Genomic DNA, 24323 nt, shown 5'->3' with positions numbered 1-24323 from the left:
CATTTTCATGAAAGATGGCATCAATGACAAATAGATGTGATTAATTATATGCTTTAGGGTCCAAATTGTGGCTTTTAAATTTCTTGTCCGTGTTACCTTTGTAATTTACCATTCAATAATTAAGAATGATTTCAAATAATTTGTATTCGTTGGGCAGGTAGTTTGCCATTCATAATCACTCTTGGAGGACGACAGCACTAAAGTATGGGAAAGAGTGTTGCAACCCGACACTAGTTCAGCGAAGTCTTTGAAGAGTCAACACAAAGTTCTGAGTATTTCCTTACAAAATTGGAAATGTTTCACAGTCCCAGCATCATGTCTTATCATTTTTGCAATGACTGACCTTCATTGAGATGATATATGAAGAAAAGTTGTATTCTACAGTCGCGTTATGAATTCAGACCACACAAACAATTTTGAGTGACCTCCATTTTCCTTGTTTTAGTATTGGCAGACTCGTCATGATGCGATTGGAATAGAAACCTGCGGGACTGTTTTGCAATGTAATATGTACAAATGTCAAGCAGTATTCACTCTTGGTTACTTATTGAATTCTGTTGTATTCAGATGGATTTGGGTAACCATGTTTTTAACCTTTTTACCATGCGCAGAGGTGCACTGTTAGAGACCGATGCTTGTCCGATGTGCCTCTTATATTCTGTTGCGCCTGCGTCTGCCCTTAAAAAGGGAAATGAACATTTTGGGTCTGAATTCACGTCATGCTGTAGAATAATTGCTAAAATCACTTCTTTATATTATTTTCGGGAAATTAATATGCGTAAAACATATGTATGTTTCTCAAAACGGCTGACATGTTCGTATACGAATATTTAAAGCGATAACAAAAATATTGCTGGTATTGCCAAAGAACTTCGATCTTCTCTTTCAAAAAGCGTGAAAGACAAAGTGGATCTGCCCAAAGCTTAAAGTAATGCAAACCGCCAAAACATTGTTTCTATATGCAAATTCTAGAAAAAGTATGATTCTTCAAATCTTCCCCTCCACCCAAAAGCAAAATGCATATGTGTGAAGGCCATGGTTTTGGTTTGGGGGTTTATTTTATCATCCACCCACTATAAACAGTACGGAAGAAATCCAGTTATTTACATGGTAAGCTGGCTTTGTGGATGATTCCCATTAATTGCTATACATTACGAACGGTGGAAAAAAAAAGTTCCATAAAATATACATGTGTGACAAATTCATTAGATCATTTAAATACTTTTTTTGCCAATCTCAGTAGAAACAGATTGGAAGCAATTAGGGTCACAACAATTACAAGATATAGTGATTGCTTTTCAACCACAAAAAGGGTCGATTCAAATACTCAGACAAAAGACTCCTTCTGCCAAATTAAGTAGCATCGCTTCCTTTCATCATCTTCTCTGCTGGCGGATCTTCATTTCTTCTCTTAGTTTTCAACTTAGTCTTCATAGTCACAACATTAAGTTGTGTCCAGTCTTGACCGTCGTTTGTAAATTGGCCTCAGTGTTCGTCTTTGTGTATTATCTGTAGGCTGTACTCCACAGTCTCTTCTTATTCAAACGGAACCATGCACATTTGGTTTAACTCCTTAATACATAAACTATAATATTATGCACATAATATTCTTTATTCAGATTTTGTGTCCAATGTAATCTTCTTGATTGTTAAATGTGCTGCAGTGCTTTCATATGAGGTATGTCAATATATGTTACATTTAACTGAATTAATAAATACCTTCGGCTCGGTCCATTAACAGCGGCCATTTTTCAAATGAAGATATGCAAATAGACGTACAAAATACATACAAAATTTCTAGTTCTCCATAGGTTTATGTACAAACATTGATGCGCCCATCAGGCATTACTTTGTACATCGAGTTAGCACTCTAGTAATTTAATATAGCTCTTATGTCTCTATAAGATGAAGATAAACACGCGTGATGTCAATCGTATTCCAAGTATCACTTAAAGACACACACGTGATGGTCTTAAAATTTATTAAGCTCAATTTTCACGCAAATCCTGATCATTGGTTCATTTAATTCCGATCAATGCTTGCAAACATTAGCAAAGGCATGCGCCTGACTGCCACAAGCAATATTTGACTGACACATGCAGTTTAGCCTGGCATGTGTGTTCCAAATATTCGAATGAAACTAAGTTTCAATAATCGAATAATACATTATTCGATTATGCACAGCCCTAATACAAACTTGATCAATCATTTAAAATTGCACGCAATTTCTGGTATTGTTTGCTTTAACATACAGTAATATACAAACATGATAATAGAACAAGTACAGTGATGTACACAAGTACTAAAACTAAAGTTGCGGGCACTTACGGTACAGATAAGGTATTTGCTCCGTGCGCTACCACATGTGGGCTTTTATTACCACTTTCGTTCATGTACTGGTTTGTGTGCATATGGTGCGAAGTATGCACGACTTAATTCCTTCGCCAAGGAGGTTTATGGGGTTGTTTTTGGTTTTGGTTAGTTTGTTGGTTGGTTGGTTTGTCTGTAAACAAGATAACTCGAAAAGTTACGGATGTTTTTCATGAAAAATATTTTAGAGGTGGTCCTTGGTACAAGTACAAATCGATTAGATTTTGGAAGTGATCTGGGTTTGGATCCAGGATTTTATTAAGGATGCTTCACCATTTATGCGAGTATTTCTTTTGCTTGTACTGACAATATGGTGGGGAATTGTTAAGCCTTGGCAGAGGTTTGCGCTCTCTGAGTACTTTCTAGTTTTAATCTGAATTCACTCAACCAATGACGTCTTCACGTGAACATCAGCTGTGCTCCATTCGTGCAGAATTATGTCGAGGAAAACCAAAATTGTGACGCCACAGGAGGGTGCTAACTTTCATTCAATGGGAAACAATGTCAGCATGTCTCTCATCCAAATGGGCTTTCCTTAAATTTCATAAATTTGTTTTTCATTATTAGGGCACGGCAGGAACCAGTTGACCAGAACTACCGACAAGATTTTTATTGTTTGATGTTTGAATGCAGTTGCGAGGCGTTCTCGGTGACACAAAATTGAAAATATGAATGCATTTTCCAAAGAATTCAGTAATGTTCAATATAACTGGGAAACTTTTTGAAAAGAATCAAGAGACATAAATACAGTTTTGTGCAAGCTAATTACGTCGGAATATGTGTTTACAAAAAGGAATATTTCCCGAATACTAATGTTGAAGAGCTTAGATTTGCAAACATCATGTTGTACCTCACGTGAAGAACTTGAAAGATTATGAGGAAGAACTGCAAACAGTTACAGCCAACTGTAGGAATTATCGCCTCCAATACTGAAAAACAAATAGAAATTTGGCTTTATCAGACTTTTTTAATAAAGCAAACGAATTGGAAATTGATTACGAGAAAACCAAATTTAATTTGTTGACGAGCGCGGGGAAAACAAGTTTAATATGGTCTGCTACAATAGCTCATCATATTTTCCCTCATGATACCGATACATACATCAAAATAAAACGCCTTTAAAGTCACCTGTGCAAATTTGTGGATCTGTTCGACAACCGCAGCAAAGACGGCCCCCACACTAACGTCGATCAGGTTCTGCATGTACTGGACTGCCTCCTCGTCGGTCAAGTCAAGCCGGAATTTATCCTGAAGCTGTGAACAAAATTTATCAAACACACTCTCTTAAGTCGCGATCGCACTGGACATCATTTTGCAGACGCTACCACAAGTGAATGCTAACATTCCGCTGTGGTTATACTGTGCATCTGCACATTCATTCATTCATTGTCTAAACTTAATCGTACCTTTATCTCTCAGAATCTTATGAGGGCACCCTAATAATGACATTTAAACATAACACTGGATGTGATTGTAGAAAAAAAAACGCACCAAATAATATCATTACTGGACCGAGCCCAGTCTAATGTGGCTTTCCTAGATGTAGGTAGCTCTAGCCTCCAGCACTTAACTGGTTTGTCACTCATCACTCAAATTCTCTTGTGGCTCTGGACAGCGAGACACATACACTGGAGATAGCCTGACTGTATGATCATGGAGCTATAAAAAAAAAGGCTCCAAGGTATGATCAAGGACAAACCATGCACTGCCGCCGTATGTGCGAACATATTTATGGTCGTTAACTGATTGAGAAGCCATTATCTCAGTAGGGTGCTCATGAATACGAACCCGGGAATCCCGGCTTGGCGAAAGCCGCATTAGACTGGGCTCGGTCCAGTAATGATTGCAGAACACAGCAGAAATATGATAGAGTGCCATGTACCGGGGTACATGTACAGTATGTCATGCAGTGAGGTAATCGAGACCATCACAAGACCAGACACAAGACCAGTTGCAAAGCAAGCACAAGACCATACACAAGGCCAGCCACAAGTAACCAGGCACTATAAATGACAAAGGGAATGCCTTTTGATGCAGTTCATTTGAATAGCTTGTATTTGAATTAAGACTGGAGGTCTTGTGTGGGTCTTGTGATGGTCTTGTGAAGGTCTTGTGACGGTCTTGCAGGGTCTCGACTACAACACTGATGTCATGTATGTAGGCTTACGCATGTGAATAACAGAGGTCAATGTAGGTGACTCACATGGAAGTCACACTATCATTAACATTACTTTTACATAGCACAGGACTTTTCAATGATGTAAAATTAATTACTTAATTCTTCTGCGACCCAGTTGGCCCTGTAAAAGTTATCGCCGCACTGTGGACCCTAAATCTTTCAGTAGACACTGAGACACTCAACACTTGACAATTTGGGTAGTTTACTGGCAGTCTGCACTGGACTGAATTGGTTACAATTTCAGTAAAGTTGAAATTAGTCTGCGTTACTTTAACCAAAAAAGTCTGATGTGAACATGGCTTTAGATAAACCACCAATGTTTCAGGCCGTGTTTGATGTGATAGGGTACTGAATACAAGATTTGTTCAAGAGAGCGTGGAAATTGGACGCCTACCTTTTTGACTGTTTTGTCAGGCTCCAGAGCAATATCTGGCACATTGGCATCGACCATCAACGAAAACAGGTTCAGTATCAAGTTGGAATGTCTGCAATTAAACATGAAATTGTCAAATTTTCACCATTTTTTCAACTTTTTAAAGATGAACAAAGAAATTTAACTGAAGCAGGGTTTGAAGCTGTGACCTCCAAATTACCGTTCTGGCACTCTAAATGGGAGACCACCAACATAGTGCTGGATAGCTCAGTTGGTAGAGCACCATCAGAACGGCAATCTGCAGACACAAAGCTTTCATCGGAGGCTGCCATTTCGGATTACTGCTTTTATTGGCAACGGATTCAGCAAGATGACTGATAACAGTTACAGATGGCAAAATGTATGCGTACGTATATCAATTTGCATGCGAGAGCACTACATAATCTCATGCCCGGCCTACATCCAGGTACTTGAAAGTCAGTGTTGCCATTGTAGTAGGCAAAGATTGCATAGCGCCGTGTGTAGCGATAGTATAGGCAAACCTTCATATGGCAAACACTAAGAAAAAACGCAGAGCCCACACCCAGTGCTGGGTTGGCACGATTATTGACAAGCATACATTACACAGGCAGTAACCATTATGCCATTTGATAAAGAAATCAGGTTTATTTAAGTGAAAATAAGCCCTACTGACCAGTTTACAACACAAACGCGTGCCTACTAACCAAACGCGTGCCTACTAACCAAACGCTTGCCTACTAACCAAATGCTTGCCTACTGCAATATCATGAGGAAACCAGATGGTCAAGTGGTACTTTGACGTTAAACGATCGCACCCTATGACTGCACACTACGATTGCACCCTAAGATCGCAACCTAAAATCGCACCCTGCACAAGAAACCAACCTGCGCAAGTGAAGGAACGCCGTGTAGCAGAGTTTCCGGAAGTCCTGATACGGTTCACTGGATGCTCCCCCCATCCCCTCAACCATCTCTTTACTCAGTTTCATTGGCGGGGGCAGGGGCTTGGGATCCCTCCCCAGGATGTAGCCAAAGTCCACGTGGAACAGCTTGCCGTTTTTGGACAGGAGAAGGTTGTCCAGATGGCGGTCGCCGACGCCCAGGAGGTAGGTGATGACGCAGTATCCGGCGCAACTCTTCACGTAGGTGTCCATGACGTCTTGGCTGATGCCGTACAAGGCGGTCTCGTTTGGGCTGTGCTTCCGGAAGAAATTCTGCACCAAATTTTTTTTTTCAAAGAAGTCGGTTACAAAGAAGAATTCAGAGGTGGAGTTTTTACGCTTGAAGGGAAACTGTATAAATTAGTATTTGTGCACGCTAATGGCAAAGCCTTGTCATTCTAATTCTATTGTGTTAACCATAATGACCATGACCTTTGATATATGGGATCCAAAACCAATAGGCTTCTGGAGGACACCAAGACCAATACACATACCAAGTTTAAAGTTGATGTGCCAAGTACTTCTTGAGTTATCCTGTTGAAACCAACACACACGTCTGAGGACAGGGCAATGTGTTTTCCTTTGTTCCTATAATATAACAATCTCCCATAGACTAAGCACACAGACTCGCGTTCGAGGACCGATCTAACGTGTACATTAAAAGGCAACAGAGAATCTAGGCGGGCCGTCACCGTGTTTTCGTAAAGTTTTTTATTGTTAGGCAAATTAAGACTGAGTTATGCGGACTTTCTGCTGTCCCCACAGCGTCTTCGGTCCCCATAGTACCATTGGACAACTCGTGTGTAGTACCCACAACTACGGAACAAGTATGCGTGTACGCACTAGTTTGTATATATGTATGATTCGAAGTACACACCACTCACTTTCATCTCAATGTGCACAACCCCACAATTATATTCACACGGGAAACCGGCGCACAGTAGCAATGGCACAGTGTTTGTCATCTTTCTCAGTCACCATTCCTGTACACCATACATGTATACGTGGCCCGCATGATCATTTTTATCTACAGACAAAAAAAATATTGAAAGAAGAAACAGACCTGTATGTTGCCCTCATTTGACAGGACATCAGCCACGGGTATTGACTCAACGAACTGGATCATGCCACTTTTGCTGCTCGTGGCCAAGACTCTGTATGGCGTCAACTTCAAGTCCAGGTTTTCTTGCCTGAGAAGCTGAAAAGGGCAACATTGAAAAAAATCAATCACACACAAATAGCTATGGTTGTGGAACTCACCGCTACATCAGATTTGGTTCTTGGTTGGTTCTTCTCCTAAATACTCCGCGTGGGAGTGAATACAGGAGACCAGAAACACCGGGGCAAACCCCTTCTCTTAGTGATAAGCATCACTGGGTTCTTTTACGTGCATTGCATTACACAACACACAGGACCTACGGCTTTACCTCCCATCCGAAGGACGAAGCAATAATGGTTAAGTGCCTTGCTTAAGGGCACAAGTGTGGTAACCGAATCTGCATTCTGTGCAATTTTTTGTGCATTAGAAAAGAGATGGAAACCTTCGTTTGCACACAAGTTTGGACACACATTACACCTAAAAACACTTCGCTGTCCGAATGTTTTTTGCAAAATGTGACTTCAAAACACGATGATCTATTCAATTTTGCTGGTACCCCGCCATGCTTTTGCACGCACACGATGAAATGTTTATCCCGAAAGAAAAATGGTTAAGTCTCAATGTGCACATGCGCAGTTGGGAGACCGAACTGGCTTATTCTACCCGATCTGCTGAAAATGACCTGGGAGTTCAACGGATGGGTCTTTTCCGCACAGAACACCTTTAGCCAGCAAGCTTTTTCATCAATATAATTAAGTTCTTTAACCTTGAGGCCAATTAATTGGTAAAAATTATCACAAAGAAACCATTTCAACCTTATCCATGAGGGTGATCATCTGCAGTATGAGCTGATCTTGCCTCAGATCGTCACCACTCTTGCAGATCATCGTATACTCCTCCGCCCCGTCGACCGTCTTGAAGGTCAGCTTGCTGGGCGTGAGGGCGCTCTTGAATATGGACGCTTTGCGCGCAACGATTCCGTTGACTTTGATCTCTGGGTGCAAAGGCAACGGCAGAGGGTCAAAGGCGACGAAGTTGAAGCTGGTGCTCTCGGGATCGCTGAGGAGAAACTGCAAACGCTCAATCTAGAGGGGGAAAATCAACATGATTATCCTGACCGTCTGTCAGTGATGTGTAGTTATTACACAGTTTCAGGATAAGCCCTTTTGGTGCCCATCAAGATTTTAACCCTAACCACCCCAATTCCATCAAAATCCATACCCCTCATTTTGGGGGACTTGGTCCAGAAGGTCTGGCATGACTAAATATTGATGGTGTATGATAGACTTGGGCCTAATGGCCTGACGCAGTGGTAGGGGTATCCGATTGATCTTGCCTAGCTTCCTGTACTGCTATTGTGATGAAAGTCCATGAATGCCAACCAGTGCGTCAGTGGTGGATTCCATTATGTCATGTACAGTTTTGTATTGGATGCACAGTGTTGAACTTGATGGATTTTGATGGACTTGGTCCAGTTACTAGGAAAAGACCCTAGGGAGTTAGGGTAATAAATAGGTGCTTGGCTGGTTTTTAAAAAAGCCATTTAAGACTGGCTTGGGGAGTGGATGCCGATAATGGCCCGAGCTGAAGGCGAGGGACATTATCGGCGACCAAGTCCCCAGCTGGTCTTAAACGGACTTGTTTAATATCAGCCAAGCACATATTTATTCCCATTCATAAATACCTTTTCGATCAAAAAGTAAAACAAGCCCAAATATATAAATCTATAAAATTCTAGCAATTTTGTTGGATTTTATTCAGTGATCAACTCAAGATATTCTCATTACAAAAACAAAATTAGAGAGAGTACGCAATTGGCATCATTTTGATATTTAAGGCATCAGTTGCAAATGTGTTTCTCAACTGACCGACCCTACTTAGAGGCAAAATCATATGAGAAAAAACAAATATAAAGGGACGCTCTTGAAACTTGAAAGAAACATCCTCATTCCTGACTAACCTTCTTCTTTCTGTTACTACTCTCTCTTGATACTTGCTTCATGAGCTTCAGTATTTGATTGGTCAATCCGTGCTGTCTGATCAGTAGTGTCCGGTACTTCAGACCGTCATTCCCTTCCTTATGGTGTCAGAGTACACAAGATTAATACTCAGGGTATCATGTGTCAAAAAAGCCCGGCACACACCTTTTCGATTTTACCGGTTCACCGGATCACCGCATCACCGATATGTTTTTTTCACCGTTACGGTTCAACGTTAACCGCACACATGCCCGATTCCCTTTTATAATCGGTCACATGATGACCAGTCACATGATGACAAAATGGCAGCCGTCAATTCCTTCATGAATCTGATTGGTTAACATAAATATGGCGTCTGTTGAAATCAGAGTGCTGCCCGCACACCTTTCCAGTGACATCGGATCCGGTGTAATCGGATGCGAAAAAAAAATCAAACATGTTTGATTTCATGCAGTCGCCCGGTGTACGGTCACATCGGTCCGCATTTTCAGCGCACACCTCTGTATGATGGCCCGATGAACCAGTAAAATCAGAAAGGTGTGTGGCGGGCTTTAGGAAGAATCACAATGCAGAAACTTGGCCATTTTGAATGGAAAAGTTGCATGCCTGATTATAATTACAAATATTAAGTACGTCAACTTGTTTTACCTTTATCAGAGACGCATTGAATCGCTTCAGCACCACCTGATACATCTGGGTAACTCTTGCATCCACAGTCTCTTGATCGTCTGACTCCACCAGCAAGTACCAGTACAGGTAGTTGGCGAGCGAGTAGTTGTGGCACGCTCGATCAATAAGAAACGTTGCGAGATCCATCTGTAAAACGAAAGAAAGTTCATTCATCTCGTACAATGCCATGGTCCAGTGGTTATGATGTTTGACTCATGTATGATGGTACGTGGGTTCGAATCCACTGGGCTCTTGAAAGAAAAGCGCCCTCTCTTGTTCAGGCATGGAGCCCATTGAGTCTTGTAACAATAATAACTTACTTCTTCCTCTTTGTTTCTAGAAGGTACGTCAGGAGACAACGTCGCCGGTTGCACGGTGACAGAGCTGGGGATGTCTGGGATTTCGGCAAGAGGATGTGGTAGCATGCTTTTCAAACTGCAAAAGAATGAAACATAATAAAATGGGTTCAACAAACGAGTTCACATCAACTGCGTGAGACATTTGTGGATATATCTTCCATCGCCTTCCATCTCTGCGACCCAGGTTCGAATGTTAATCAGGCCCACATGTGGATTGGGTTTTCAGTCCCTACACGATTCCGTTGTTTAAAACGGAACCTTTCTTTATTGCCTCATTCTCTATGTTTTTTCTGGGTGGCTTGCGTGGTACACTGCCCATCTACTTTGGACGAATCTTCGGTTTCATATAGGCTTGGATTATTTGTCAATAATACCATACAGTTTCAATGTTTGATACCAAAGAGTACCAAATGATGTTGTCAAAATACCCAACCACCAACGAGCTCGGTATTGAATTACTGCATTTTTCCTCTTACATCTAAATGTGGCCAGATGTGTGCAAAAGCCCTTTTAAAAAATGGTGACTTGGCCAGACCTTCACTATATGGATAATTGGCTAAATTCCTTGTGGTCACAGTGTCTAAGGTGAAAATTGTGCTTACAAGTCATCTAGCAGAGAGTCTTTGAAGTTCTGCCCATGCTGCCTGTTTCCAGTTTCCCTATCACCACGTGTCTTATTGTACTTTGGTAACATAATTGTTGGCCCAGAAAAGTACCCTATACTACCCAGTACAGCAATATTTTTGTGGTGGTATACCATGGACTCTCAAAATCCAATTACCAACAAGCCTAGACTCATTGCAAGAAAGAATACCATAAGAATTTGTTACAAATAACTCAAAATACATGTACCTTTCTCTTTGGACAGCTGTCTCCGTGTATCCAGTATGTGTAGTCTGGCTTGTGCTCGGTGCCTGGCTATTTTTAATGTCCTCAAAGTTCTCGTATTTCAAGGCTTGTACTAGTTGTAGAAGATACAGCAACAGCTCCTTAAGTTTTGAAAGGGCAAAAATAAGAGAAAGTTAATTTTAGGTAAACTTTTGGGGCCAAGATGAGGTTTATGTAAGCACCGTCGATATCAGAATTTTCACAAATTGATATATTGGAAATCCAATATCGAGAATATTTGATATATTGATTATACTATGTAAAAGTTAAAACCCATACAGATGACATTTTGATAAAAAACAAAAACAAAAAAATATAAAATCCCAATTTTCCACAGCTTTCTCTGGAGCATATTGCTCAAACTTTTTAAAACAAATCTCAGCACTGACAGTTTGTCCAGAACGGGCTGTTTCTTTTGAGGTTTCACATTGGGGGAGACCGCGAATTCCATTGAAGGCAGAGCACAAAGAAACCCCGCTAGGCATTTCACGATGTTTTTTTCAGTCACAAGCACATGTGCCAAGTTTTATTTCATTAGGCCGTTTTTTTTTAATTACTTGGATTACGGAATTTTTGGGTCCCCATTTCCGGCGGCGAGCGGGAAATGAAAAAAAAAAAAAAAAAAAAATGGGGGCGCCCTATCATCCAACATGGCGGCGCCCATAGAGACATGAAGAAACAAAAACGGGCACTGACAGCGCGCGGCCTGGCCATGCACAATATACCATACATGGCTGCGCGCGGCCCGCACGGCACAGTCTGTAGTCGTCGCCAGTCTAAGTCATGTCGTTCGATCAAACCAGTACTAATACTATGGTTTACAGGCCTGGACAGCGCGCAATATAGAGTTTTTTGTACAAAAGGCACATTTTTTTTTTTAATTTTTTTTTTTGGGGGTAGTCAGAATCGACAATTTCCGGCGGCGATTTTTTAAATTTTTTTCAAAATTCCGATTTTTTCCGGCGGCGATTCCGTAATCCAAGTAATTAAAAAAAAACGGCCTTATACAGCAAATGTTAAACACAAAGTAAAAGCACAAACTGGAGATTATTTTGACGATAATCTGACACATTTTTGATATTTTCGATATCATTCCTCAATATCAAAAATTTTGATATTTCTATATGATTAAAAACTGACTGTCGGCGATACCGATATCAAAATAATATCGAATAATCAAGAAATATATAGATATAGCGACAGTGCTTAGGCTTATGCAAGTCTTGTGTCAGTCAGTCAGTCAGTTAGGTACAAAGAGCATTATAGGTCGGCCCCTCTAGGAAAAGCAGAAAACAGAAAGAGATTTAGAGAGCAACATCCAAAATACCTCATCGTCAGCTTGTTTGAGTCGGCTTACGGCGTATTTCCTGACGGTTGGGTTCTTAAACTGCGGCGAGAGTAGCTCCAACGCATCAGCAACGTCGATCGGGTTCCATTTCCTCAGGAGTTCGATGGCTTGCCTGGCCTCGTGGGGAACGTCCCAGTTCACGCACTTCAGAAACTTTGTCAACGCTGGCTTCTGATTGGTCAGGTAGAATCTGAATTTCCAAACGAGGTCGGCCTCTTCGGATGACAATACCTTGGTTGGGTTGTAGGCAACTATGCTCTGATGTACCGAACAAAACCAATTTACAATCAATTTTAGTTCGTATCGTTCTGTCAAACTGGTGAACCGTACTTAGCCGCTAAGTATACATGTAGATTCCAAGAGTTGAATCATGTTAACGATTTCCTCTCTTAAGGGCATCCCTTTTTATTTCTTTGGTTCTTTCTCTGGCTCTGATTTCTGACCGACCCTATTTTGGGCTCCCAACCCCACCTGTATAGAACCCCATTAAAAAACAAAAATAAATAAAAGGCTCTGTGTTTTTTGAAAATGTATTGTAAATTAATACCAGATATTTGCGCGAAGTACAGCGTATAGCAACCAGTGGGATACCAGAAGATGAAATATTAGGTGTATACCTTCACTGGTATGTCATAGCTGCCACTACAGCCATGGTGCAGATATAATGTAAGTCAACTACATCGTTATTATTTTTCTTTGGCAAACAGGCGTAATCAAATATCATTATCCTTTTTCAACAAAACCCTTAAACACACTGATCTTTTTCGTGAATTCTTTCCGCCTCAACATACTAGAATGCTGTGGAATAAACCATTCATCCCTGAAATCCGTTGCTGAACAAAACGTTATTATACCAGTGCGCTTCCTACCTTAATCAGATTGCATAACCAATAATAATAATTTTAATTTTTCGATATGTAAATTGCAATGGACATGTTTTTAACAGTATGCTTTGTACACGTGAACTGTAAAAGTCATTGTTCGTCTTTTAATGGTTTTTTGTTTGTGTGTGTAAATTGTAATGGTGATTGTTGTCAAATAATTTGTTGATTTGGTGTTAAATAATTTATTATTTTGTTAAATCCATTGCAATTCAGTTTTTAACTGCGATAATGGATTGAAATAAACCAATATGAATAAATGAATGAATGAATGAATTCTGTGATACCTACTCATGATAAATTCATTGCAATGAGACTATATAAGAGACAGTATGCACTTGGCATCATTTAACTTAGTGTTCTATGCGGGTACAACTTTGCTCTTTCCTTCAGATTTTTATTTCCCTCCCTACTGACCCTGCTTTAGAGGCAATAAAATATGAGAACTGGAGAAATAAAAGGGACGCCTAGTTCACATCTCATGATATGATGAATATCTAGGCAAACAACATGATGTGGTCACAACTGTAATAATTATTCATAAGATGGAATTTTAATATTTAATTGTAATAATTCTCTCAAATGTAACACTTAACAGAAGAAATAAGAGGACAAGTGGGAATTTTATTTAAATAACACTGACAAACGAAAATAATTGACTCACATTAAGCTGATCTCTGGTCGAAGCATTCGGCTTGAGATCTTTGTCGGTTAAACAGCTTCTCTCGCTTCTTGCAAGAGTGTGGTGTTTGGCCTCGACAAGATTTTCCTGCAACCAAAAAGACAGGAGTTCTGAATGTTCACATGTTCTTGTGTAAAGAAACACAATTTTAAATCCTGAAAACTCAAAACGGACCCTTCCTGCATGTATATCAAATGGAGCCCACTGTCCAATTAAATCACCAGTTTTGGTCAGATGACCATGGTAGCTTGGTCGAACTCATTCATAAATACTGTGGGGGATGTTTGCAAATCAAAGGTGGGCGGGGCTTATGGCCAATAAATCAAACAGAGCTCAATGTCCAATTAAATCACCAGTTTTGGTCAGGTGACCACAGTAGCTTGGTCGTACTCATTCATAAATACTGTGAGGTATGTTCACAAGTCAAAGAAGGGCGGGCCTTACTTATGGTCAAATCCATCAATAAAGGTGCATTCAATAAAAATACAAAATGAAATAGTCTTCTTTTTTTTACAATTTTAATAATGACACAAGTTTTCTCAATTTCTTATTCACCATTAACATTTCTGGATCAGGAACCGTAACAATGTCGGCGTAATTCTTTATTGTCACCTTTTCCTCAGCATCCTACAAAAAAAAAAAGCACACATAAATAATGTTTTTTTCTTAAAGCCTGTATAAAGGTACATGCCCTTTTTGCGCATCTCTTTTTTTTTCGTTTGAAGCAACAAATTACTCGAAATCCTAAGAAGGGTTTATAACACCTAACATGTTAAAGTTTGAAGTTGATACCATATATTTTGTAAAACCAGAGTAAATGAATGCACTGGTTTCCATTGCTGACACACGTAAAAAGATGTGCCCGCGGGTACATTTTTTCAAATGATGATTTTCTTCTGAATGATACCATTTCAGGTGGAATAATTTCACAGGGTGTTTGGTACCAGTCCTATCTTCACTTTGAGCAAGGATTTTCTTGGAAAACAGTACGTACGTTTCCTGGTAATTGCGAATGTCCCTACGTGCCTTTAACTTTAAGTGACCTCAAATACAAATTTTTAACATCCTGCAAATTTTCAAAAGTTGAACACATTTCTTGTCGTTCAAATTTTCAATGCAAATGTTTTGTGACTTCAAATTTGCACTGCTTCTGCATACCAGTGAAATGTGAATTGGCGTTTGGCAAAATTATAAAAAAAAAATCATGGTGGTGATAATGAACTCTAATCAGGCATGCAACTGGGAATATGGAAAAAACGGGGAAAACTCCAAACCACACAAGATTTTCTACAGTGTTTTTCAATTTGTAATAGCATTCATGAGAAGTAAAAAACAAGGAAATCAGCAGATCCGAGGAAAAGTTGCATGCCTGTCTAATGATTCTAGAAACAATAAACTGCAAGTACAGGGTGACTAAAAAAGAAAATGAAACCCAAATGTTGTTGCATGTAGTTCTGCATGTAGCCCTTTCAAAATCTAGGACATGAAAGCTCAATTCATAAGCTTTCTTTTAGTACAAGAATCGTTCAATTTACTCATGTACTTGTCAAGTTGAGGAATTTTAAACACAACTCATGGCAAAACGAAAACCATTCACACACATCCCTATGTGATTTGTTTTGGTTTTGCTGAAAGAACACTTCCCTTTTTGTGATCGTGGACAGAACTTTAAAACGGTGGTTGCATTTAAAATTCCGTAACTTGAAAAGTACATTTTTAAGTGATTCAAATGATTCTTGTACTGAAAGAAAGCTTATGAATTGGGCTCTCGTATCTGAGATTTTGAAAGTGCTACATGCAGAACGTCACTAAAACAATAGTCCCGACATTTGAATTTTGTGGTTTTTTTAATGACCCTGTAGTGCTACATCGGAAGCAAGAACCTCACCTTATCATAGTGGACAATGGAGAAGTCATGCGTGCCATTGTAGTGCACCTTGGGGAACTCAATCATCAAGTACATGAAATTGGAGTCCCTCTTTTCTCTCTGTTTTCAAAAGAAACAAATAAACTGCTTAATAGGGGAATAAAAACTTTGGGCTCAATTGGACAAAGCATGTTGTATTTATGATTATTTATACTCCATACTTCCATCTATGAATGAATAATACAATACTGGAGTCTTATATAGCGCACGTGTCTACCAACAATTAGGTACTCAAGGCATTGAAATTATGTCTATTATTCAAGACAGGTAAATGAAGATTATGAGAAATATGAGACCCATTATGTAACACCTTATTAAGGTTTACAAGGTGCTGTGGCACATATTGCAGCCACTTCCAGTACCACCGGGGCAAGTCCCTTCTCTTAGTGACGTGTTACTGGGTTCTTTAACATGCATTACACATCACACGGGACCTACGGCTTTAAGTCCCATCCGAAGGACGAAGCAATAATGGTAAAGTGCCTTGCTCAAGAGCACAAGCACCATGTTCCCACGGTCAGGATTCGAACCCATGTACCATGGCACACGAGTTGAACAGCCTAACCTCTGGACCACAGCACGCTGTACCGGTACCAACATGTGAATTTTCCTCATACATGGTCACTGGACAACACAAGATTTTTCTGCAACCAGCTACAACAATTTGCAATTTTGCATGAATGCTAAATCCAATTTTTATGAAGTCGGTGCCAAAACATACACAGTTTATCAGTTTCCAAGATGTCATCAAACGCCCATCACAAACAAATCATGTGGCAATGATATCAGAAAAGACTTTACAGGGAGGGGTAGCTTAGCCCCCCCCCCCCCCCCCCCCCCCCCCCCCCCGCCCTTTAATAGTGCTAACCTTCCCAGATCCTCCAATTTTTTGAGGATTTTGCAGGATTGAGGACATATGGCCAAAATGTGTGGCTGGTTTTGGAGGATGCACTGTGTCAAGGTCTAGTGCCGGACCTTGTGTTGTTCATGCTTATAGCCGTGCATAAATTCAGGCCTAGATTATAAATCCTCCGCACTGCTCCAGGATATCACTGGCAGTGCCTCAACAGCTTGACAGTGATTGCTGGAGGATTTTGCAGGATGGAGGCAGTGGTCATCCCTCCAAGGACCGCATTCAAGAAATAATGGAGGATTTTGGAAGACTGAGGCTGTATGCAATTTTCACATGGAGGCAGTTGGAGGATTTTGTAGGATTGAAGTTGCATCCTAGCAAAAATGCCTAGAGAGTTACGGTAGAGTTACATGTAAGCGTAAAGTGTATTTCATGGTAGACTTCCATACATGCATATGCTTAGATGCACATTTCTCCTGTTGTGTTACGTAGGTATTTTTAGAAAATTCTGGCTCTGCAGATAGCATGCTGTTATGAATGGAACAAGGCTTAATTTGTTAATTGCAAATACATCTAGAGTGCATTCGAATACTTCCCCCAGCTTACTCGCGCCTGGCTTCTCGCGTGATGAAACACTTGTGCAGTGGACTAAATAAAAGTTTCGTGCAAGAGCTGGAAAGTTGAACTTTGACATGACACTGAGGCTGCATCCAAATCAACTGTCTAGAGCTGGGTCTAGGTACGCGCCCATTGAAAATACGCGGGGACGCGCTGACAATAGATGTAGCCATTGCTCTGGAAGCCGGCTTTGGACACGGCCTGAGGCGCCCGCCAGACGTCACGTTGGCAGCCATGTTTATTGCATGGCCTTATGGGATACTTACCCAAGTAACTGGCTCGGCGAGTCGGTTACTTGGGCCAGGCTCGGGAAGTCACGTTAGAGGTAAATCGAACGCTATCGCGCTTGCAGGAGTAAGTGCGGGGGAAGTAATCGAACGCACTCGTAGTGTGCTAGCAGCGCCATGACATGTGGCCTTGCTTCTGCTCAGCTGTTTACGCTCTCTCACCTCGTTGATCATTTCAATCTCTCTGAACGTCAAACGGTCCAGCCAGTCCACTTTCAGCATGTGGCCCTTGTGGTGTTTCTTGGTCAGCTTGCTCAGGGAGGACATCTGTTCTCGTCCGTCGTCGCTCTTTCCCGGCGTGCTGGTGCTGACGCTACCGTCCCCCTCCACGCCGGGCCAGACTTTGAGGTCGTGCATCCCTTGACGAAACGTTCTGCCCATGATTGAGAGTGAATTAACCCTAACTCCCCAGCATAATTTACAAGGAACCATACCCATCCAGGCAAATTCCAACACCCACCATGGGAATTTGTACACACACACTGTTGGACTTAGTTTCTGGAGGTATACCAAACCCAATGTAAAAGACCATCAGTTTAGGGGTACTGTACCTATCCCAACAGATTTCAACAACACCTGCTGTAGGGCTTTGATGGGTTGAGTTCGGTAAGGGTTAATGAAACCACAGCGTCGGGGTTGTGGCACTTGCGATGGATCTTAAGTCATCACAAGGCCATCACGTTCACGAGTCATCCAGTTCCATCTCAAGTCACAAGCTGTTCAAACGACTTGCAACACAGGCATTCCTTGACAATGTGCGATCTTAAATGTGTATCTTAACAAAACTAGCAAAAAAATTAACAGCAAAATTGGGGTAAGGGTCAGGGCCAGGGTTAGTGTTAGGGTTGGAGGTGAGGGTCAGGCTAGGGTCAGGGTAAGGATTAGATTGGTAGACATGTTTATGCATAAATATCTAGCCCAACATCACAGGGAAAAATCACACTCAGACAATGAACAGGTCCTGACCACGTACAGTTGTGTACCATAGGTTTCTAGATGATGGTAAAGCTCAATATTTATTGCGCTTGGTCTTGTTTTGAGCAAGCATTTTTGTGTCTGATTTCCACCTTCGTACATTTATACTGAATTCATAGAGATACAGTTTTCACATGCATACAGGCAATTCCAGCAATATGTAATGTCCATGACAGAGCCTCAGTAAATAAACCTGAAAATGCATTTTTGAACTCTTATGCAACCATCATCTAGTAATGGTCAAGGAGATTACAGATTAGGAGTTCTGGAACATTTTTCAGAGTCATTAATGAGATATATATTTATAAAACTTCCTTTCAAAACCCTGGCAGTGCCCAAACATGAATTTCAGTAAAAATTAGGAACCTCCATATACATGTACCACCTGTAAAATGGTGTTAACAGGATAAGCAACAGAAACAAATACTTACCCATGCTTTCCAAACAGTGAAACTGCAGTGCCGCCCACTTTCAAGGCTTTTCTTGGCCCATACACATCCCAAATGGTGAACACAAACTGTCATGTACAGAAAAGGGCATTGGACAAACAGTCATCAAAATGTATGCTACATGCCATCTAAAATGATGTCCTTAAACATATGCATACATTCCTTCAATGTAATGTGCGGTTCGAATAGCTCACCCGGATCGACTTGGATAAAGGCAGATGGGTTAGCCAAGAGAGCCAGGCTAACAATCGCTCAACCGTGGGCCATCACGATCCTCACGCGACGTCTGTAGCCCCGGCCTGAGCCATTGACAAAACGCCCTTTTTGGACTGAGTCTTAGTTTGAGATTTACTGCTTTTCTGTCAAAGTCGGGCTGGAATAACAGCCTCTAAGGTCACAATAAGATCAATAAAAAACTATGTTTAGATTTCAATTAAAGTGGATTTTGATCCACTTCAGTTTTTCCGCTGTCCAGCCGCCATATTTGTCCGTTTCTTGGAATGAACAGCGCATGCGTGTGACGTACTGCCATCGCTGACTCTGCACCAGGACCACGAGCAGGGTCAGTGGTGGCTGACCCCGGTGAGCCCCAAGTACGACTTCAGAGCTACATCAACCTCGTCCCCAGTGCTTACTTTATTTCCAACCGCGTTTCCAATAGTAAACCCTGGATAGGAAACTTTCTTCCTGTATCCTGATTGGATACCGCAATTGGCTAGTAATGGATTTTTATCGTGTACTTGGTGCTATTATTCACAACGTGCAGTACGTGTTTTCGCGATCATTCGTCCACACCTTCTCGAAAATACTAATTTCCTTTCCAATTTGCTCATATTAATATGAAATATGATACTGCATGTTGTCTCGATAAGATCGTAACAGTTTGATTTCAAAAATCGTGTTTTCGTAACTCACGCCGTGCTCGCGCTGCTACGAATTGACTCTGTTTTACCCCAGACACCGCATATAAAAACAAACGCTAATGTGTAACGCATATCCAGGCACCAGACTGTTCCTCATTTGCATATGTGTTCAAAAATCTTGCACATGCAAATGATCCAATACCAAGGTGAGAGAGCAGGTAGTGGTGGGCGCGTACTGCTCGACACCCTGGGGACGAGGTTGGAGCTACATGTACTCAAACAGCAAAGAGCTGACCCGAGTCAACCCAGGTGAGCTAATCGAACACACCCTAAGATTGACACTTTTATAAATGCTCACTCACCATAGCTGTTCGTGGTAAATCATTGTATTTCACTGGTAGTGTTAGCCATTCATTCCAGCTATTACAGAAATTAAAAATAGAATGAAAACAGAACAATTTTAATTGTACAAATATTTGCCAAAATGTATTATTATTTTTAATCAACATGATGAAACAAGGGTTGCAATGTTATGAAATTTGTTAGATGTTGCTGAATATGAATTCCCGGTACAGATTGAATTGTTCCCAGGACTATTTTGAACTAAATTTCTAACAAGCCTCTGAATATTTTAGGGGGTGCACCTGTTCTCTGTCTTATAAAAGCTAGAATTTGTGACTGGGAAGTCAAGCTAAAATATTAGTTTAGGACTTGAATGATCTTATTCAAAAATCTTGATGTGTTTAACTTGATAGTTACATAGTGACATACACATACCAAACTCCATGTGTTGAGGGTGCATCATGTCCTTTATTGTATGACTCGTCGGAGGGGGGGGGGGGAGAAGGGGGGAAGTTTGAAAGTGTGGGTTCAAACCATTTGCTGAACAGTGACAAAGTATGCGTTCGATGCATCATTTCCTGAAGATGGGGTATGTGTGCATTGTACATGTACATATCATAGGTTGCACCACGAACTGACGGATCGTCTATGGAATTTGAGTACAAGATATGTCACTTCGTGGTGTAACCGACGATATAGACTCCACATAAAGGAGACTTGCTATTGGACAATGATGCACCGTTTCCGGGGGTCACAAGGTCCTTCTTACCATAGACTGATGCATTAAAGGCTTCCTACCGGTACATGCTCTAGCCGCACACGCCATTTACGAGTGCACGCATGTCTGACTTTCCCACACGAATGTTGGACACAAATCACAACTTTTATTGCTCAAAACACCATGGGGCAGAGGTTAATGGGTCGGTCTATTCATTGGTACACAACATGTACATAACGTACTTCCATCTGGTACTAAAAGCTTTGTATGATGTGCTTGTAGGCAGGGTTAGGGGTTTCCCATCGGCAAATATCTGGCAGGTCACATAGAGATCCGAACACCTGTCCTCGTAGAGTCCTGAAAACCGCAGATGGGGATCATCAATCAGGGACTTGTAGGACAGCCTGTCCCGTTTGCCTTCAAGTGTTCCACTGCACAATAACAAAAAAGACGAAACAATGAGATGAAGTTGTAGAGCTGTAGGTGAATCAATCATAAGTGTCGTAGGCAACTGGGGACGAACAATGACAACAATATTGCCTTTTGTTTCACACAATGTACTTGCAATATTTGGGTCATTCTATACATTGAGGGTCCCAAGTGTGGCATTTTTCCTGTCCCTGTTACCTCTGAACTTTCTAATTTGCCATTCCAGTATCATTAAGAATGACTGCAAAACAATCAGTGTTGTAGTCAAGTACTTTTTTCCAAGTACCGAGTACTGCCGAGTTCTTAGGTTACCGAGTACAAGTACAAATACGAGTACTTGTTTAAGATTCCGAGTACAAGTTCAGGTCAACGAGTATGAGTACTTGTACTTCTGAGTACTAGTATGAGTACTTGCCAAGTACGAGTACGAGTACGAGTACGGGTACTTCTATTTCCGAATACGGCCACACGGCAAATGGTTCATTGTGCGTAATTGGCCTGCAGGCCCAGTCATACCGATATACAGACCCACTCACGGCTAGCTGTTACATGTATTGGTCCTGACGTGCACAGAGAAAAATCAGGAAACTTTGATTTCTCTGCAAACAATCAACCATTTCCAACTGAAAGTATTGATAATAAAATAAGGCCTTGGTAAGTCAAGCTATACCTTTTTTTTTTCGAGTACTGTTATTCGAGTAATCGAGTATGAGTACTTTGATGATCGAGTACAATTTTGATATGTCGAGTACGAGAACTTTGCTGTCCGAGTACGAGTACCGTCGTTTTGAGTACGAGTACTTTGACATACAAGTACGAGTATGAGTACTCTAAAAAAAAGTACTCGAGTAGTACTCGAGTACGAGTACCGAGTTTGAATACTACAACACTGAAAACAATTTTCCACACAGCAATTCATGCTAAATTTCCTGAAGAGCTGTGTTCCCGAATTTGAAAATCTAAACGACGGACTGTGTTTTTTCTTTAATTTAAGTCCTTTTTATAGCTCCACAGTCTAAATAAGCCTATGGAAGCTACGAAGTCTTACCGGGTTAATATAAAATATGTAGTGGTTATCGTTGTGACAGCCGTAACGCAATTTTCAATGTTATCTTCAAGCAAACTTGTTTCCTCCATCCTGATTGGTCAATCCATGGCAACAACAGTGTGATATGAGGCTGTATTGCACGGTCCATATTGCACCCTGTGTATTGCGCTATTCCAACATTTGTCCAAAAGATGCGAGCGACATTCCAGCTGCATGCGCTAAATCGCTGAAAGATTCGTGTATAAAATAGATGGTCCAACTTTATTGCGCGTCAAGTTTGCTTGAAGATAAATTCGTTATCACGCTTGCGCTCATGGGACTCGGAAAATGTAGTGGTGTGTGGGACACAGCCGGGACATTATTCCGTGTTCCACTCGCGCTCGCGGGATAAATAATACTATCGTTACGGCATTGTAAAAACACAATGTGAATCAGATTTACAACTGCCCATCCAACCAGAGCGCTTTGGTAGCTCAATTGGTGCAGACGCTAGCTGAATGAGCTGGGGACCTTGCTTTACCGTACTACTCAAATAAAAAAAAAAAAATTAACATAGATTTCTTAAGTTTAAGGTTTTTCAATCAAATTGTTCTTTTCATTTAAGTCAGTAGTAGATGTCATTTTCTTGCCTTTGAAATCAGTGGTTTGGGAGAATTTCTTCAAAAGGGAAATAAAGTCCGAGAACCATTTGGTTGATAGTCTGGTTCCAACAGCCAAAGATCGTGACGTTGAACCAGACAGTTGCCTCATTTGCCTGCAACTTTAAATATCCCTTCGAGGGGTATGTTGCAGTAAAAACCAGAAGCAGAAGAAACGATAGCGGTTGAAAGTCATGTTACGGCTACCGTAACAGTAGCCACGGGGTATAAAATAATAACCCGGTAGGCCCAGCCTAAAATCAATTTCCGTATCTCTCTCGAAGTCCAGTAGTTATCCTGTAATCTTCAGGGGAAATTGGGAAACAGTTTGTCCGTGTCCGAAAGCAGGAATTTTCTCTAGGTCATTTGGAAACACATATTTTCTGGAAATTTAACAAAATAGATCAATGTGGGGCTCTAAATACTCCGGATGTCCAATATTTAATCCCAAAATTAAACTAGATCATGCATCAAACTTCCTACATTATACATAATTTAATACATCATCAATAAATCATGTTTATTGTTAACAATGGTTTGGCCGAAATTCGTTGCTAATGTAATTGTCAATGCAATCAGTTAGCTCCAGCTCTAATGCTCATCAGGAATTCAACATTTAAATTTCGAATTCCTGATGAGCACTGGACTAAAATTTGGAGCTGGAGTATCAACTATCATCAAGCTAGCATTGAGCAATCAGTCATGTCAGTGGCAATTTGAGATCATGATCATAACAAAATAATGCCCAATTTCCATGGCATGCACAGCATACATGCTCAACTTACACTTTAATTTGTACACTGACACTTAAATCGCAGCTGTACACATAGTAGAATCTATCCAACTCGTCCGCCATGTCGAAAAAGTCTTAATTTTACGATAACATTTAATTTAAAGGTAGACCACCGAGTTGTGCTGCAGCCTGCAGTATTCATCAACGGACATGACGGACAGCAGCTGTTTACGCGCATATTATGGCGCCCTCTAGCGCAACTCAGTGGCGACTTGACATGGGATCGGACATCACGGGGGTCGTGAAAAGATTCCCCGTACCCCGTACCTGCGGTGCAGCCCAGCCCCACGCGGGTCCTTGACCTGCCTTCCGCGCCAGTTTCAGTTTCGTGATTGAATGTTCATAGGGCCCAGATATACTGGACTACATGACATTTGTGTGGGCCCCACAGTTGGCAAAATGCCTAAAAAAATATGCGTTTCCATCGGTGAAAAAGTCCTATACGGTGTGTCTGTTCTGTTTGGCCTTTTGGATGTACAGTGTATTGGGGGAATCTGGGCAGGCCTTGGCTATAGCGCATTCCTAGAGAAAATTTTGAGATCAAAACTTCTCAAACGTAGAAAATCTTCAAAATAGACATCCGGCTGGGAATGT

The 24323-nt window shown here is 41.0% G+C and overlaps 1 protein-coding gene across 1 annotated transcript; it reads right to left on the bottom strand.

Moving 5' to 3' along the window:
• Positions 1–1039: 1039 nt before the first annotated feature.
• On the bottom strand, positions 1040–23863 carry LOC119746229 (phosphatidylinositol 3-kinase catalytic subunit type 3-like). Its single transcript, XM_038223049.1, has 19 exons — positions 23722–23863; positions 21064–21252; positions 20124–20181; positions 18881–18966; positions 17637–17847; positions 15678–15776; positions 14345–14416; positions 13772–13876; positions 12206–12484; positions 10843–10979; positions 9952–10066; positions 9611–9778; positions 8944–9060; positions 7799–8068; positions 6948–7082; positions 5829–6157; positions 4944–5034; positions 3499–3624; positions 1040–3299 (listed from the first exon to the last, which is right to left on the bottom strand). The coding sequence occupies exons 1-19, from the start codon at positions 23790–23792 to the stop codon at positions 3285–3287; spliced, it is 2673 nt and encodes an 890-aa protein (XP_038078977.1). The 5' UTR covers positions 23793–23863; the 3' UTR covers positions 1040–3284.
• Positions 23864–24323: the final 460 nt, after the last annotated feature.

This window comes from Patiria miniata, unplaced genomic scaffold, assembly GCF_015706575.1.
Source record: "Patiria miniata isolate m_02_andy unplaced genomic scaffold, ASM1570657v1 HiC_scaffold_7, whole genome shotgun sequence".
NCBI lineage: Eukaryota > Metazoa > Echinodermata > Asteroidea > Valvatida > Asterinidae > Patiria > Patiria miniata.
This window is presented reverse-complemented; position numbering and strand designations above follow the sequence as displayed.